The following is an 18,685-nucleotide window of genomic DNA, read 5'->3' as shown; positions in this document are numbered from 1 at the left end:
GTAGCCGTGTGTAAGCAAGGTCAGTTCTCAAGCTACTTTCCTCTCTTTCAAGGACTAAGCTCAGGTCCATCTATGTCCGCATTAGTTAGCACTTACTTATTCATACCTTTCAATTTCTGCAGATAACTAGATTTACCATTAATTATTATTAATTACAATTACAACTAGTCAAAAGCCCAAGCAAATTCACCCTGTTCCCTTCTGCACTTTGAACCTTGTAGCTCTATTTTTAATATTCAAGCCAACAGACTTTAACATCTGAGTTACACTCTAGGCAATTTAGCTCAGCCAGACTGGTTATATAAGGATTTTGGTAATCTGAGCTGATGAACCCGCAACTGGACTTCTTGAAAGGCAGCCACCTTCCTAAGTCAACATTCAAAATGTTCACGCAATAGGAGATTTATTTCTACTAGATTTCTTGCCAGCTGCAGAGGGAAGCATAAGAAAAGGCAAACTGAGCTTCTAAGTCTTCACACCCCTCTCTCAGTACAACTCTCCCCTTTATTGGGAACAAAACTCCTCTTGATACTTTCTCTTCCCATTCTCTCGTGGGGAGGTGAGTTCCCCAGGTAGTAGTGGCTCATAGCCTGCTTGCTTGAGGCCGAACCCAGCACATCACCTCTACCTTTCAAACAGGTTCATGGATCTGCTTCCAAATGACCTTCTCCTGCTTTTAGAAACTCCATTTAATGCCAGAAAGGTTGTCTCTGTAATCCTCCTACAGAGCTCCCCCTGGCTCTCTAAACAACCTCTTCCTCAGCAGCTTCCCTGGTGGCTTTGCATGTCTCAAACCAACTTCCTATGTGCTTCTGCCTTTCATTTATATGTGCTTGAATATGTACTTGTATATGAAATATAAACTCTTGATTACTCTGACTTTTTACTCTCTCAAGAATTTCCTCATCAATGCACTTCCATGCACCATATACGAAAGCACCTGTGCAACATGAAGTTGTACAGTGTGTGAGCTGGACCAAATCTCTGTGATCATTCACATGCTATACATTGCACACATTTATTCCAATCTATTGCTTGTGTTCTTCCAAGAAGTTCTGACACTTGGTAACGTCCCATATCTATGCTCAGTCTGCTCATCCTACATTTTTACTCAACAAATTTATGCAAACTAACGCCCCTCTCACTGTGATGCTATGCAAATGTTTTGCAGCTGAAATCTCAGTCTATAAATAACTCCATGTCTGGCAGTGCATACCAGTATGTATAAAGCATTCCCACAAACATAACCAAGCAGCAAGACTAGAAATGAGAAAACAATCACGTAAAGCTAGCACTTCACCACACAGAATCTCCCTATAAACAGATGTGAAAATATAGATTTCTCCAGTTGCAACGAAAGAACATTTTGTTCTGGGATTACATATGCAAGCTCTGGCAGGAATTATTTAGCTTGAAACGAGTGAAGATAAATTAATACAGTTTCCATTGAATATGCCAGGACAATTATTTTCAGCCCATTTAAAAATATTCGCAGAATGTCCTTCAACATAGCATCACAAGGACTGATTGAAAAAACAGTGCAGGCAGGATGGAAGCCTGCAGCTCAGGACACATAAGTACGTTAGCTCTGGATTTGGACTTGTCACAGGGAGTAACAGGATACTGCAGAGAAAGTTGTAGCTGGCCCTTACTAATATTTTAATAAAAGGAAAACCATACAAGACTTATGACCATTCTGTCCTTTTTTTTTTTTCTTCCTTCCCAAACCAACACTTTCTGAGCTGTAGGAGGGGAACCTGACACACTACTGCTGCCAGAAATTTCTGTGCTCAGGATGCTGAGTCATGGTGCAGGGAAAGCTGCTCCCACAGGCCACTAGCACTTCTGATGTATCAAGAGAATGTTCCTTACATCAAGTTACAGGAACAAAGTACTTGAGTTCTGATTAGGAAAAAAAAAATCAGCTTGAACAATGCATTTGGTGTGAAGCTGAAGTGAGTGCATACTTCTGATCAAGTGAAAAATCAAAGACAAAACACCACTGATGTATTAACTTTTAAGAATTTGATATTCTAAAATTTCCTAATCATGTTCAGTTAAATAACAGAAAATCTTTCTGAAATTAATCCAGTGCAGTCCTGTTTGAGCAAGTTCAAATCAATGCATTTATTCTCATGTTACTTTCATTCAAGTGCTGAATATGGCCAGGTAAGATGCATAACGAGAGGTCTCTCCTTTTCTAGCCTTATGCATTGTGTTGCACTGGGCATGGCAAAACAGCCATCCCAGCATATGTGCAATTTAAAAAATAAACATCAGAAAATTGAGAAGAATGCTGTTATTGGCACAGGGATCCTGTTGTGTCTCTTCACTGTTGAGACACAGCATTTCACAGATCTTTAAAGAAAGCACAAAAACTTAACTGTGTAGATTATAAACAAAACAGTTTATTGATTAAACATATGTTTTCAAGGCACTTCCATGTTGCAGTTTAGAACTCCATTTGGGAATCCTTCACCAACCCCATCTTCACTAAATAAAACATACAACTTCGAGGTCAAGTGAAACAACCAAAATATTCAAACCAGATCCTGACCATTAACTATGTACATTCCTAGAATCACAAAAGAATCCATAAGCAAAAAATGGGGGGGGGGGGGGGGGGGGGAGAGTTTGAGCTTTCAAGATTGATAGTAATTTAGAAAACCCAGTATGTGATTCATCCCAGCTAGACTGTACCATCTCAAAACTGGACTTCTAGATAAGCCAGGACTGACTTCTCTCATCTATATAAAACATTTATGTGTGAATAACATAAACTGTCCTCTGCCACAGATTACTCTGTACTGTCCACAGGGAAAGTTTACGTTATTGTAATCATATTTTTTAACTAGGGATTCAGCATGGGATATTAAAGCAAAATTCATATGTGGTAATAAGCTACAATATTACCTCTGCATTTCGCATTAAACCAAGTAACCACTAACACAAATTCACATCCATACACAGTTTTCATCAAAACATTGCATAATATGGTAGCCATTTTGGCACAGCTACCTTACGGCAGCAACAGCTGAGGGAGAAAACTGAATGCTGGCACATTCTCTGATGAATTAGGTGATTAGGCTGATTTTAACAATTAAAAACAACAACAGCAAAAAAACAAAATGAAAAAACCCTCAATGCTTTAAAAATTGAGCCAAATGCTCAAGATTCAATCCCATAATGCCTGATCTACTTGAAATGACCATCTGATGTCAGCCAAAACCATTTTGGAAACAGAGAGTAAGACTTCAGCCCCTTACGCTAAAACCAAAAGAGCCAGCTCAAATCACCTTTTCTGAGGTTTTTGTGTAGGATTTCTTGCTCAGAGCATGCAAATGCTCAAACTCAGGAATTCCCAGTTGTGGAGTTCCAATTGCATTGCAGGTTCTTTGACTCTGTCACTATTATGTCATGGTCTCATTTTTACATCACCAGGACTACAGCAGCCCTATGCTCCATCTCTACCACACATTCTGAGCACCACAGATTTGGGCACACCTGTGTTGGGGATACCCGGGACTCGGAGGAAAGGGAAACATCTTTCACTGACTGGAAGGCACGCTACATGAATGGAAGTAGCTTGGAAGAGATAGCTGCTGAACAACGACTACCTGGAGGACTGCATTATTACTTGGCTTTGAGGCAAAATCTCTAAGTAGATTGAGCCTCCATTTTGTGTTTCTTCTCCTTCCTCACAAACTCTGCCGGTGCCTACACAGGCCCAGCAACAATCCCTCATTGGTTAGGATACTGTGAAGTACCTACCAATCCTGTTGTTTGGCGGGAAGCCAACAGTTGTCTCCACCCAGTTATGAAAAGTTAAGTAGCCCCCATCCAATAGTTATCAGTGGATTTGCATGCTCCGCCTGTTACCCTCCTACTTTCCAGATCCTTCTTCCCTTTCCCCTATAAAACCCACCACTTTGCAGCAGTAAAGGCAGATCAGCTCTCGGCTGATGGCTTTTTCACATCTCTGTGTCGTGTGTCCTTCTTCTCAGGTGTGCGCAGTGTGTGGCTTTGCCTTCAAGCCCCTGACTATTGCCTTATACCATTCAGAGGCAAGGTCAAGAACCCTGGCGCTGGTCTGGTCCCTTCCAAGTGACCAAAACCGTGTCACACCTGTCCTGATACCAATATCTTTAGTAACATCTCATGAAGCACACATTTCAACTCTATATTTTTGTTCATCCTGCCACAAGTCAACAGTCTGGATTTTGTCACCAGACTCCAGAAGCTTTCAGCATTGTCCAAACTATAGGCACACCACTCGATCTCCTGGTCAGAACTGGAGCACAAGCCCTCTTGCTGTTAACAGGACAGTCTCAGTGGTAGAGCAATGTGAGGCAGGCTTCTTTATGTGTCAGGAAAGTGTCAGGATTATAATTCTTTACTCCTCCTTGGATTGAAGCCTTGGAGAAGTTGTAAAGGGATCAGGGGTCCAGAAGGCACTAAAGGCAGGTTGCAGCTGACAGTTGGAATCTGGAGGAAGCTGCTGTCTGCTTCGTGTCAGCAGAAGAGGTCTCAGGATATGGCAATAGACATACAGCTGTACCTCCACACAGGATGCTGGGTTTTCTCTGTGATGGCTGGCAACACCACCTCAAAACAGTGCCAGAGATTTTCTTTGGAAAAGCAGAAAAGGTTCACAATGCAATTCTACAGTGGTCCATAAGAGATATGTGAATGTCCTGAGCCTTTTACACTGATTAGTTACTTGAATTCATATGCTACCATCAGGGAAAAATGGTAATGACAGACAAAAAACCTTGGTGTTCAAATACATTTTAGCTTGAGCATATAAAGGATTCATATTTTAGCCTGTGGTGCTTTAACAACTTGAGCAACTGAAGAGATGGCTTGCACACTTTCTGGTGACATGGACTACTCTTCTTGAAGTGGGCTCTAAAAACTGTATTGCTTAAAAATGCACCACAATCATGGGTGACCATGGCAGAGGTGGTAAAACTGAGAGAGACTATCCCTAGTACTCCTGTGTTTAATTCCCAGCACCCAGCAGTAAGCAGACTAAGTCTGGCCCTCCTAGTAGGTAAAAATTCCCCATAACTGAAATGCAGAAACATACCTAATCATCAACAACAAAAAAATAATCCAAAACAAAGCAGTATGAAATGAATAGCACCAAGGCTCTTTAGATTCATAAATCCATTGTATAGAAGTGAAAATGAGTATGTAGGCCTAAATAAAAAAGGTATTCCAGTGTTAACTGAGTTAACAGAGGTACAAAATAGATGAGAAGTTCAGTGGCAGTAAGAGACTGGTTATGATCACAGCACCATTCCCTTGAATTTATTCAATTCATTCTTTGAAGTCAGCAGGAATTTTGTCATTTGTCCTCAATAGAAGAAAAACTGGACTTTAACTGGAGACTGCACATCAGTATTGAGCTTGGATTTCCAAAAGTGCTAGAATATTCCCTTTGAACAGAAACCATTGGACATTTTATCACCAGAGCAAAGTTAGTAAGGAAGTAATACTCTGTTCATAGTGTGTAAGGCGTATGTGTTCAGTGTTCTGGGAGATGAAGGGTAAATTGTGAAACTTCAAAATAGGATACATGCTACCTCTCAGGATTGTTTCTATCAGTAGCTCCACAACACATGACAACATTCAGCACAGGAATTAATTCTACTGACATCTGCTTGAATACACGGAGTCCAGAGAAAGCTACATTTGCTTCACTGAAATCACAATTAACTCCTTTGTCAGGAGTAGGAAATTTTGATATGCACATCCAGACATAACCTAAGCCCAAAGATAATTCAGCAGACAGGCTGGCTGGCAGATACACAGTTTTTGCCATGTGGATTATGGGTCATAGATGTATTTTACAGCCTTCAGACACTAAAGGAAAAAAAATCAAAAGAACAAACAACATCTCTCAGCACTTTACCAGAATCCTTATTCAGTACTGTACTATTGTTGCTGAGTTGAATTCTGGATTTCCAGTTCAGTGACCCGGATGAACACCCGTCAAAATAATCACAGCTTTGTTTCTTCAGTACTGGCCTCTGAACAGCCTTCAGGTCAAAATTATATTATTGAGATTAGCACCACGGCAATTACCTATTGGAACAGTTTAAAGTTTTTCAAATATAGGTTGTGTTTCAGGAAGGAATACAAGACATTTATAAAAAAATTAATTCTTCAAAAAAAAGGAATTCTATTAAAAATATATAATCCATGACAGAACATTCCGTTTTACCTGTCATAGAAAATAAAAAATACTGCACGCATAGAATGCACTCAAAATCCATGAGGCCAAATTCTGCACTGAATTAAGTGAGAACTTTGCTGACATACTAGCTGGAAATCTTCTTTTATGGCCCCTGTAATCACTAAGATTTTTATTATTATTATTATAATTATTATTTCATAGGTATTTAGATTTCAACGAGTGCATCATTTGACCTATAATAAATGAGTGTAATAAAGAAAAAATTATATGTCAACAATGTATATTCTCTGTTCTGTACTACGTCACTTAGCATGACCAAAACTAGAATAACTACACCCAGTACTGATTGCGCTTCAAAGTTGGGTTTGTTTTCCGACAATATTGGATTACTTCAGGATCAAGATTTAAAAAGCTGTTTTGCAGAGGCCTTTCTATAGTTGGAAAAACCACTGTAGGAAGCAGCTGCTCATGTCTTACTGTCATGCATGTTGAGGCTGTAGTTCTCTCAGCACCCTTCAGAAGAGGAGTCACGGTAACAGTGGGTACAGTCAAGCTCCATTCCAGACACCGATCTGGACTACTGAGGATTGTATCTGCTTGACTTTTGACAAGTGACTTTGTCTTCTCTTTCTTCTGGCACATTAATAAAATGCACACAGAAGTAACAGCAACAATGAGTAGCACAGACACCAGGACCAGAGGGATAATGACGTACCAAGGGTTGCTGCTTTCACCCACTTGCTCTCCAGGACTCTTGGCATTAACCTGGCTTGTAGTCTTTAACTCCTCAGATGCACTCGTTCCCACTGCCAGATTTAGCAATGGGCCTTTCTCATGTAGATTTCCCCAGTGATTCTGCCCTGGCCACTTACTTGATTCAGGTTCTTCCTCCTGTGAGGAAGCTGGTGCCTCATACTTTGAGGTACTGTGAACCTTTAAAGTGGTTGTGCTGGTTACAGAAGGCACTTCTGTCGTAAAACTCTGCACAAGTGGAGGATTGTGCGGCACAATGGAATACGGAAAACAACCAACAGCAGGCTGCACAGCATCTGCCCTGAGTATAAATGTAAATGAGTCATTTAACAGATCAATGCCCGTCATATTTGTATCTATGTCTAGAAGCAAAATACCACTATCAATGTCAGCCTGGGTGAATGTCTGAATGTCTTCAAACACTGCATCACTCACAAACCTTTTCTTTACAATCCTTCCATGTGAGGGGGGCACTATCACTTCAAATCTAGGATTACTATTTGTCAAATTAGCTAGCTCAGATGCATCCAGGTCACCACTTCCAAATTTATAAGTTGCTCCATTTGAAATCTGCAGGTCAGGTACAATTTGTACTAAAGGCTTCACTGTGATGTTCAGCACTTGTCCTGTTAGATTGCTTTCTGCAGTGAAAAGCATGAACTCCAGTACTTCCTCAGATGCAGTGAGATTTGTAAGATGGTAAGAGAGCCTTCCCGAGGACAAATCTGACTGCTCAAATTTAGTAACCTGCTTATTTCCAATAATCAGGTGCCCGTATTTGAGTGGCTGAGTTATTTCATACATAATGTTAGTGCTTTTTCCATTTGTGACAGCTGAAAGCTGAACATTAGTAATAGTGACAGATGTCTGGCCCTGTGGAAGTGCAACACTGGTAAGGTTGACTAGGACTAGAATGATTGGTAGGACTTCAAGACTGAACAGTTTGTATAAAGGGCGATGTTTACCATCAGTCACACTGAAGTAAAACACCCCAGAAGATGAACTTCCATCCTGTACAAACCAAATGTTACCACTGTCAACATCAGCTTGTGTGAAATCTTTTATAGAGACACTGAGATTGCTTTTCATTGCTAAATAACCATTATTGGGGTTGCTAACAATGCTGTATTTGAGCTCGGCTGGGGCATTATCTAAGTCTTCAACTTTCAGGTTCTCTGACCCCAGCATTGACACATCTCCCTGCAGCACTTTCATGTGCAGTCTTTTAGTCTTCAGCTCTGGAGACTGGTCATTCACTGGAAAAACAGTGATATTAAACAACTCCTCTAAAACTTCACTATGGGGCTTTGTTGCAGACTTGCTCTTTAGGTTTAACCAAACAGCAAAAGCAAAACTGTCATTAAGTGATTCAGAATTATCATGTATATACACAATTCCAAATTGGTTCAGAATGTACTGGGAGAAATTGGGTTTTTCTTTGGTAACGTTTCTTTCTCTAACAACAATCCTGCCATGTCGGGGTAAAGAAACAACCTGATACCAGACTTCATACATGGAGCGCTGTATGTCAGGTAGTTTACTCAGTAGATTTGAAGCATCTAAATTTGTTTTATTGATCAATACTCTGCCTCCTTCCTGGACTGTGGCACCTGGCAGAGAGGAAAAGATAATCTTAGTAATTGGTAATTTTGTAATTCCAATACTTCAGAAATTAGATATCAAACACTGACGATGCTCAGAAAATTTTCTCCTTCATAGTACACTTGGTTTCTGTATGTCATAACTAAAAACATATTACCACTACTTTTAAAATACAGTCACTCATAAGAGACAAGATTTTCTACTGATGCATATATTAAAATTAAAGAAATATCATACTGTCAAAACTTCTGAGTGTTTTCACCTAGAATTATAGAAAATAGAGAATATTCTCTACAGCAGTAGGAATCATCAAACATAGGTAGTTAATCTCATTTCTAAAGATGTAGTGATGTGGCTTTCCAAGCTACTATCCATACTACACTCTGTGTCAGAAGGGCTCTGTTCATTGCTTACTGAAGAGAAAGGAGCCTTTGGTTTTCCTCAGCTCTTCAATGAAACCCTGACAGATGCAAAATAATTTGGAGTGGAGCCCAAACAGTACAGCATTTTTACCTGTATTTGCTAGAAGACGACTCTTCTGATCATGTCTGGCAATTTCATATGAAATGACAATATGGAACACCTGGAGGTCCAGAGCTGATGGTGGAGAGGAGACAGTAAATGTAAAGAAATCTTCTGCACTCCAGCCAGCTAACTCAGCATGTAAGTGTTCATACATGATCACACCTTCATCAACCTATTTTGGGTAAAGGAAAGCCATAGGTGTAAGAGGAAAATTACTTTAACCAGAGGACTGTTAAGGACAGAAAAAAATACCTTGAGAACATTGTTTGAAGAAGCCTTTGTACCTTAGTCAATGCACAACATATATGGAACTACAGAATTGTTTAGGTTGGAAAAGACCTTTAAGATCAAGTCCAACCATTAACCCAGCACTGATAGGTCCACTACTAAACCATGTCCCCAAGTGCTAGATCTACACATCTTTTAAAATCTCCAGGTTGGTGATGCAACCACTTCCCTGGCCTGGTTCACTGTTACACCACCCTTCATATGAAGAAAAATTTCCCAATATTCCAGCTAAATGTGCCCTGGCACAACCTGAGGACATTTCCTCTCACCCTGTAACCTGTTACCTAGGCAAAGAAGCCGATCTTCACCTGACTACATCCTCCTTTCAGGTAGTTATAGATAAAAATAAGATTCCCCATGAACCTCCTTTTCAGGTCCCCCCTGAGCCTCCTTTTCTCAGACTAAACACTCTCCGTTCCCTAAGCCACTCCTAATACGACTTGTGATCCAGACTCTTCCCCAACTCTGTTGCCCTTGTCTGGACACACTCCAGCTCCTCAATGTCTTTCTTGTAGTGAGTGGCCCAGAACTGGGCACAAGATTTGAGGTGTGGCCTCACTAGTGCTCAATACAGGGATACTGTCACTGCCCTGGTCCTGCTGGCCACACTGTTGCTGATCCAAGGCTTCTTGGCCACCTGGGCACACCGCTGGCTCATATTCAGCTGCTGTTGACCAGCACTCCCAGGTCCTTTTCCATTGGGCAACTTTCCAGCCACTCTGCCCCAACCTTAGATTTTGCTGCCTGAGGTTGTTGTGACCCGTGGTCTGGACTTGGCACTTGGCCTTGCTGAACCTCATACCACTGGCCTTGTCCCATTGGTCCAGCCTGTACGTAACTTACACTGAGATTATCTTGCACTTCTCTTTTTCTTCAAATGGACTCTGTGTTGCTAGATAAGCTTACCTGAAGGTAGGTAAAATGTTACTGAGCATGAATGCTGAGTAAGAGCCTTATGTGAAGAGCAGAGATGTACCACCGAGAAACCTATTTCAAACTAGCAATAGTAACAGTGACCACAAGCTCAGCTGGACTGTATCTCTAGTGAATCAGAGCATCATATGTCTAAGGTTTTTCTTTACAAGGACATTAGCAGGGCTGGATTCATTGTCCTGAAAAAGCATATGAAAGGCTGAAGGACTGGAAAGGACTCTGATGCAGGTATTTCCTGGGAATAGGAAAAGATACTTAGTAAGAGACTAAGAAAACCAGAATGAAGTGCAATGACCATTGAAATACACTCTCAAGTATAAACAAAGAGCTGATCAAATTACTTAGTGGGAAATTTACATATCACAGCAAAAAAAGGGTTTCCTAAAAAATAGGAAGAAACCTGTTTTGTCCTAACTTGCCTGCACTGACCTGGCAGATCATTGTACACAAGAGAATCATAGAATCATAGAATTAACTGGGTTGGAAGAGACCTCTGAGATCATCAAGTCCAACTCTTGATCCAACTCCAGTGGGATTACTAGATCATGGCACTCAGTGCCACATCCAGCCTTGTCTTAAAAACCTCCAGGGACGGTGAATCCACCACCTCCCTGGGCAGGCCATTCCAACACCTGATAACTCTCTCTGTAAAGGACTTCTTTCCAGTATCCAACCTAAACCTTCCCTGGCAGAACTTAAGACTGTGCCCTCTTGTCCTATTGCTGATTGACTGGGAGAAGAGGCCAACCCCCACCTGGCTACAACCTCCTCTCAGGGAGCTGTAGAGAGTGATGAGGTCTCCCCTGAGCCTCCTCTTCTCCAGATTAAACAACCCCAGATCCTTCAGCCTCTCCTCACAGGACTTGTGCTCAAGTTCCTTCACCAGCCTGGTTGCTCTTCTCTGGACCTGCTCCAGCACCTCAATGAGGGGTCCAGAACTGAACACAGCACTCAAGGAGGTGGTCCCACCAGCTCTGAGCGCAAGGGAAGAATCACTGCCCTGGTCCTGCTGGCCACACTGTTCCTGATCCAGGCCAGGATGCCATTGGCCTTCTTGGCCACCTGGGCACACTGCTGGCTCATGTTCAGCTTCCTGTCAATCCAAACTCCCAGGTCCCTTTCTGCCTGGCTGCTCTCCAGCCACTCTGTGCCCAGCCTGTAGCGCTGCAGGGGGTTGTTGTGGCCAAAGTGCAGGACCCCGCACTTGGCCTTGTTGAACCTCATCCTGTTGGAATCAGCCCAACTCTCCAGTCTATCCAGGTCCCTCTGCAGAGCCCTCCTGCCTTCCAGCAGGTTGACACTCCCTCCCAACTTGGTGTCATCTGCAAATTTGCTAATGATGGACTCAATCCCCTCATCTAAATCATCGATAAAGATGTTAAACAGGACTGGGCCCAGCACTGATCCCTGGGGGACACCACTGGTGACCGGCTGCCAACTGGATGCAGCCCCCGTTCACCAATCCAATCAGTCCAGCATGAGTAATCAAGACGCAGCAGTAAATCTTCAGAAAAACAAATGCACACACAAGATAAAACCACTTATCTCTCTAGACCCCAAAGCAAAAGGCAATATTTCCAAACTACTTCTCATCAACAGGAACTATGCACGAATTTTAAGATCAATACCATAATACATTGGAACTGCAATAGAATTCCTAATACCAGCAAGATTTGAACACGTACTGAATCTCATCCAGTAGTTTCAGCATCTGCTTGCTCTCCTTGCTAATTTATTCACTAGCCTGGAGATAAGACAGTTATACCTATTAAATCCTTGGTAAATTCCCAGACAACTGTTGACCTGGCCTGCACGTGTTAGTTTGTAACTGCCAGAGAGATGTCTGTCTGAGATGATGCTGGTTCTGAGTTTACTATTGTAACACGCTCCTCACAGCCTGCAAACAGCCTGACGGGACTCATTAGTACACATTTTTATCACATATGCTTGAAAGGTGTGAAAAAAGAAAACAAAAAGCTCCCTGCTGCTACCACAGATGAAGCATCTTAGCAGCTTAGAGTTTGAGGTGTGAATACAGTGTTATAATCCTGAAATTACCGCAAATGGCCCTTTTGAGATCACTAGGGAAACTGGGCTTTCAAGGTTGGCTTTCTCAGCAGCCTAAAAACCATCCTGGTTTTTCTCTAAAAAATTCAGACTGATGTGATAAAATCCTATATGAACATCTTCAGGTTTGCGCCTTCCCTATACTAATTTTATTCTTAATGGCTATTAGAGGAAAAACAAACAAACAAACAAATGTCAAAAGGATATGCTGATTCAGGGTTACTTTCCAAAACCTCTAGGACTTCAAGTTGGGGATAGCAAATCTTTTTAACAAATACAAGCACATTATACATTCTTCAAATTCAACAGTGGTTAGTATCAATCTTAATAGGTTAGAGTTTGATTTTTTTCAGTTGCAAATCCATTCTAATGTCTGAGCTAAGAACAACATGGAATTGGTGAGGATTTCTCTGTGTACCTCTTTAATGACTCTAAATACAATGAAGAAATTCTGGCTTGCTGCAAGATGAAAGTAGTTCTAAGGTATTATAGAAAGTACTGGTAGAGAAAAAAAAAGAAAATATCATGCTGAAAAACTATTGTGTTATTCAAGAGTGTTTAATGTGCAAATAATTTTCTTATATTCCCAAACAACAACTGTCCAAGAAAAAATGTCTTGAAATGCAATAGTGATTTCAGTCCTTTTTTTTTCCCCCTCTGGCAACAAAGCAACAAACCACAGGGCACAGGGAGGAGTTCAGCACCACAGTAAAAGAGATAACTACTTTTATAAGCCAGCAACGTAGTACTTTTATAAAGTGAAGTCTGAAGTTTCTCAACACAGACTGAAGTCTATGAAAACCCAATGTACTAATCTAACACAAAATATTTTCAGTTCAAATTAGATTTACAAACTTCTTATTACTAAACAGGAACTGAATGTCTTAGTCTCCATTACATGGATAACGTACAATGTTTGTAACATCAATGTAATTTTCAAACTGATATTTAATTTCATGTGGCACAACATACTAGAATGAAAATTTATTTAGATACCTTTTCTCTCCCTCATACCTCATTCTCTACCAGAATAAATAGCAAGCTGGTTTGGATACCGTAATTCTACCTGTAAGCAGTCACTTAGCTCTACTTGTTTGAAATTAAAATGGCCAATAGAAATATCTCCCAGAGACAAGAAAAGCATACATATTATTACAGCTCAAATCCTTACACGATTTACAGAGTTCAAAGGAAACTTAGCTATAAATTAGTAAAAATTAAAGCTATACAGAGAAATAACTGTCATGTTCTGACATGGCACTGTCTAGTAAACATACGTAAAGATCATATCCATAGGCAAAAAGAGTGAAACTCCAAAACCTTAACTGAAAGATTTTCTGTCTAACATTCTTAACTGTTTATTTAATGCTCATAAAAATCACACACTTTGAGATCAGAAGAGAACAGCGTCATCATACAGTTTATCTCTTTCATAACTTTAGACAAAACTCAGCATCTATTGTAACAGGACCAATAATATAATGGGATTAGTACATGATTTTATGAGAACCATTGCTTGTTCATCTTGCTTAATAAAGTCCAAGTGGAGATTCATTTCACCACAGTCCTTGGTCAGGTTGTTTGAAAGTTTGATGATAACTAATAAAAATTTCAACCTTTTTTCCAGGTTTTACAAATCAAGTTTCAATTTCTGGCCAATAGATTTTCTCATTCCTTCATACACTGAATCAAACAGCCACATTTAAAATCTGTAAACATAGGTTCTTCCACGAGCAAAGTCAGAAGACTGACCCCCTTTTGTCTCCCTCACTTTGATTTTCTGAGAATAACTAAATGCAGAGGACACGGTCATATTCAGATTCTGCACACAGACATGAGTAATTTCTGTTGCAGAAGAATGTTTCCATGAAGTTACATAAACTGCCACGTTTTAGTCATTCAGTATGAGAACCTGTATCACAGTTAAGATACTTTAAACACTTAGTATCACAGCCAATCAAGTCAATTAAAGTCCTCCTGGGGACACCCATGACTGTGTACAGCTAAAATGAATATGATACTTTCATAGTATGGACTTTTCATGGAGCAAAAGGCTGCCTCTTCTGCCAAAAACAAAAGGCTTCCAACCTCTGCCTCCTGGTTAATGGCACCAGAACAGCTCTTTTTGACAAATCCTTTACAAGCAGAACAGTGGGAATTGCCAAGACTCTGCTAGTATCCAAGCAGAGAGGAACAAAGGCTGCCCTTGCATTCATTACTAGATGCCAGATATTTAATGACGTAGCAAATCTGGATGATTGCACTGATGGATCACATATGCCTGATTACTTAACAGATATAAATGGATCAGACAAAGAACAAGCAACTGAGATGCCCTTTGAAGTAACAATCTACTCCTTAAGTAGTTATTATAGAGTAAATGCTTACCATGGACTGTGTAAAACTGAGAATTTCCTGAGTGGTATCATCGGAATTTACTCTGATCAGCCTTCCAAGTTTTGGGAAAGTTACAATCATATAAGTTATATTTCTATTTCCTGCATTGGTCACATCACTGGTTACAGCTTTCAGATCATGTTGTGAAATAGGTTTCCTGGAACCTAAAAAAATGTCAGGAAATACATTATAGGAAATACACATTTACAAGACCAATTTTACAAAATATTAAGTTTTGTATGCACAACTCACACTCTCACCCAGGTATTCCACTTAGCCTTTTAATAATGTTTTATAAGATCAGCAGGCTCACTCTTTTTCTAGTTACCTTCTAGTTGTAACTCTTTTTTCACTCAAAAAGGTCATTAGTAGGATGTATCTTTGTTTTACAAATGTAAAAAATGCATTACTCTTCAGCACATGTAATCACGAAATACTAGCTTCTGCAAAAACAACTAAAAGTAAGGAACAGAGCATGTGTAAGAAGCTCTATTCCTACATTACAGGTCTAGAACTCAATTCATACTCCAATGTTTTGGGTATTCCCAGTTGCCAGATAAGATAGGCTGATTTGGCAGGGAGAAGCCTCAACACAGCAAAGTTTTCAGGGAATACATAAACTAAAGCCAATTATTAACAAAAGCATGAACCACGCTTTATCAATATGAAATATTATTTTCATTAAATGAAATTAAAATATCAATACTGAATTAAACAAATTAGGAAGAACATCATTTAACAGAAATGACAGCCTGAACTGAAATAATGCATTATTTATTGAGAGGTAAAAAAATCCTTTTGATACATGGCACCCCACTAACCTAACTGAGGTTACTAAATTCTGGCTTAAAGATGAAAAAGATTATTTGGCTATTATTTGAGCTATTTGGCATTTACTCAAACCATGATAATTTTTGACACAGGTGTGATGAAACCGCACCTAGTAATTTCCTAAAAGGAAAAAAAAAAGAGTTTTTTGCTTTTTTTTAAGCTTTTTTAAAGTATACAGTCAGCAAACTAAAATTCATGTTCAATGATAATTTTGGAGGAGTAATAGATTCCCATAATCCTATTCTCCCTATATCCCCACTTCTGCCTCAGTTTTCACATTTTCTTTTTTCTTAAGCAACAAGCTCTTGTAGGTTTCAATATATAATTTCAGATACTGGTAGGATATGTTCTTGAAGTCTGAGTTATCAATCCATCTTCAACAAGCCATAATGTTTATACAGGATTAACACAAAATAACATATATATGCTACAATATTCAGAGGAAAGGGGATGCTTTGCAAGCCATTAGTAACATCAGGTTTACCTGCAGCTGTGCCATGGTTCAAATCACAACTACTTTGAAAGAGAGTTGTTATAACAAAATAAGATCTTCTGGCTCCGTCTGTTTTCCCATTTTTACCTTCCCATGTCTCTCTGTATCCATACTATTTTGAAAAGTGAAGCTGTCCCTCGGGTCTAGAAAAATTCTCCCATGCTGTATCTAATTCAAGAAGGCTCCCTTCTCATCCTCTCTCTTCTTTTCCCCTTTTTGTGTGACAGTCAGGGAGGTAAGCATGACCTTCTGTATACAGCACATGTGGTCAGAAATTTACAACTTAGAGCAGCAGTTAATTGGACCTGGTAAATCTGAAAATGCAGTTGTTTATCAATAACCTGCTACTTATGCAAATCAGGCCTCATTGCCTTTTCAGAGTAGGACAGAGTACCTCTAAAACATGGTCACACTGCAGTGATGGAAGTTACTGCTCTAATTTCTCATAACCACACCAGGCTATCACACCACCACCACCACCACCACCACAGTGCAGGGCCAAGGATGTCCGTCACAAAACCCTTCTTCATAGACCTGACCTCACTTCACTGCACAGCACAGGCTGAAATATAGCCTAGGGCCACAGATAACGAAGTCTACCATGCTCTCCTGTAAAATGGGATCCTCCCCCAAACATAACCTTCTCCTTTACCCACTTCTGTCCTGAGAGTTGAGAACCTACTCCAGCACCCACAGCACTTCTCCTCTGGTCTTCACCCACCCAACAGACTGGGTGAAAGAAAGTGAAGTAAGAACATTGCCTGTGTGTTCCCAAATACAGAAGCAGAGGTCACAAAGATAACCCAACTCAGAAGAACAGAGAGGAGGAAGACACACAATAAGGACAGGTGGTGCCGAGAAGAGCCAAACTAATCCATACAAGTAGAGTGCAACAGCATAAGGTTGGTACATAATAATTTTGTTACACATTTTTACATTTAAGATTTGGAAAATGCTTTGGCATGAGCATTCTGCCTATCGCTGGTATAGAGTAATGAATCATCTCATCTATGGACTGATTAGACAGCTCTGCTTCTAAATTACTAAAAGTCAGGCTGCCCCTCCTTCTCAGAGAGAAACTCGGCTCATTCCTTCTTTGAGCAATTGCTTCCCTGAAGAGAGCAAATCCTCACATTGTAGATATCCAGCACATACGTGAGAAAACCCATGTATCTCACAGACAATCTGCTGAGCAGACTGATAAAACAAGCTCTTGTTAAACAGAAAAAAAATCTATAAATTATGTAAACAAATCTGGTATACCCAACACAACAAAAGACAGCAGTACGTGCTCTTATAAAATTGCAGAACACTACGCTTGAGAGAATAGTTTGCACCCAGTCAAGAAGATATGGTAAATTCTTCATAATCAATTCAATTTTTACCACCCCAGAGAGAAGATTTCTCAAGTTGCCTCAAAATTAAGTTTTATTCTGCAGTGCTATAAAATATAACAGGACGCTGGCTGATGTTTTAATTTGTATTAACCATTTGGCACCATCATTGTTTTATTACTCATTTCATGACAGCCAAGTACAGCTGAAACTCACACAGCTCCAGAATGTCCTTTAAAAATATCATCAAGAGAACAGGTAAAAAAGCTAGAAAAACTTTTTAACACCTAAAAGGAATTTTGCTAACCTAAAGCAAGAGAAAATTCAGGAAAAACTGTAATCTTAGATGAATACAGCTTGCAGTGCTGAACGAAATACTGTATTTTGCAAAGTGAAGAACTGATTGACAGTCTAGAGACTCTGCCTTCTATGGAAGTATCTGGCATGCTTTTCTTACAATTATCACTGGCTTAAAGATAGAATTCCTGTAAATCCCTGGGCCCAAGGCAACCTTACACACCAATATTGCATGGTAATAAGCTCTGTAAGTGGATTTATGTGAATCCCATTTATATTGACTGAATTAGAAGATCATGCTGCTACAATCTCATTTTTGTTGCCTGTGTTTAAGTGGCTTTTGTGGCAAACCTTTGTTTATGCAGTTTATATTTGGGAAGTTTAAGAAGATAAAGTGTTCCTCTTCTGTATCCAGTTAATAAATCAAGGTACGGATTAATACCTCTAGAACTCAGCCAATTCTCCATTTCTCTTTGACTCTACAGACCGCATTCAGAGAAACAAACAAAGGTAGCACAGACAAAAGTGTGATGTGAGATATTGCTCAGAGAAAACTAACTCATCACTCCTTTAATCCTGTAATTAATGTTAGATTACTGCCTCAGTCAGGGACTACTCTTGCCAGTGCAAAGGAGTAAATGCCTCTGGTGAGACCCTTTTACATCAATTCCTGCAGTAGTATGACTTCATTTAAAAAATACTTAGCTCCTGATCCAACTAGTTATAAATGCACCAATATGAACCGAAGTTTTCAGTCCTTCTGATTCATCAGTGATTCTCTCCATAACTCATCTTAAACCATAAAAAAGTGAATTAGCAATCTGCAGAGTTTACATGTGCTATTCAGAATCTCACAGACACAAGCTGCATTCTGCTTTTACCAATCAGTATCACAACCACACAGGACACCTCTAAATATTTGAATATAATGTAAAGCTTTTTAACAAATCTGAATGGGGAATA

At 39.9% G+C, this 18,685-nt stretch overlaps 1 protein-coding gene across 2 annotated transcripts in view; it reads right to left on the bottom strand.

Moving 5' to 3' along the window:
• Window positions 1–870: 870 nt before the first annotated feature.
• Window positions 871–18,685, bottom strand: part of LOC114072416 (chondroitin sulfate proteoglycan 4-like) — a 42,820-nt gene continuing 25,005 nt past the window's right edge. Inside the window, exons 8-11 of one of the 2 annotated variants that reach the window (XM_027910323.1) lie at window positions 14,759–14,931; window positions 9,071–9,254; window positions 6,941–8,565; window positions 871–2,358 (exon numbers count right to left, since the gene is read on the bottom strand). In XM_027910323.1, the coding sequence (XP_027766124.1) occupies window positions 2,263–2,358; window positions 6,941–8,565; window positions 9,071–9,254; window positions 14,759–14,931 (2,078 nt within the window). In that variant the 3' untranslated portion in view covers window positions 871–2,262. Of the gene's footprint in view, window positions 2,359–5,875; window positions 8,566–9,070; window positions 9,255–14,758; window positions 14,932–18,685 lie in introns of those variants that run through there. The other variant, XM_027910317.1, reaches the window with a different exon arrangement.

Source organism: Empidonax traillii, unplaced genomic scaffold (assembly GCF_003031625.1).
Source record: "Empidonax traillii isolate 1590-97213 ecotype Southwest subspecies unplaced genomic scaffold, ASM303162v1 scaffold29:size1973556, whole genome shotgun sequence".
Classification (NCBI taxonomy): Eukaryota; Metazoa; Chordata; class Aves; order Passeriformes; family Tyrannidae; genus Empidonax; species Empidonax traillii.
Note: the sequence above shows the minus strand (reverse complement) of the source record. Positions and strands in the feature narration are given on the sequence as shown.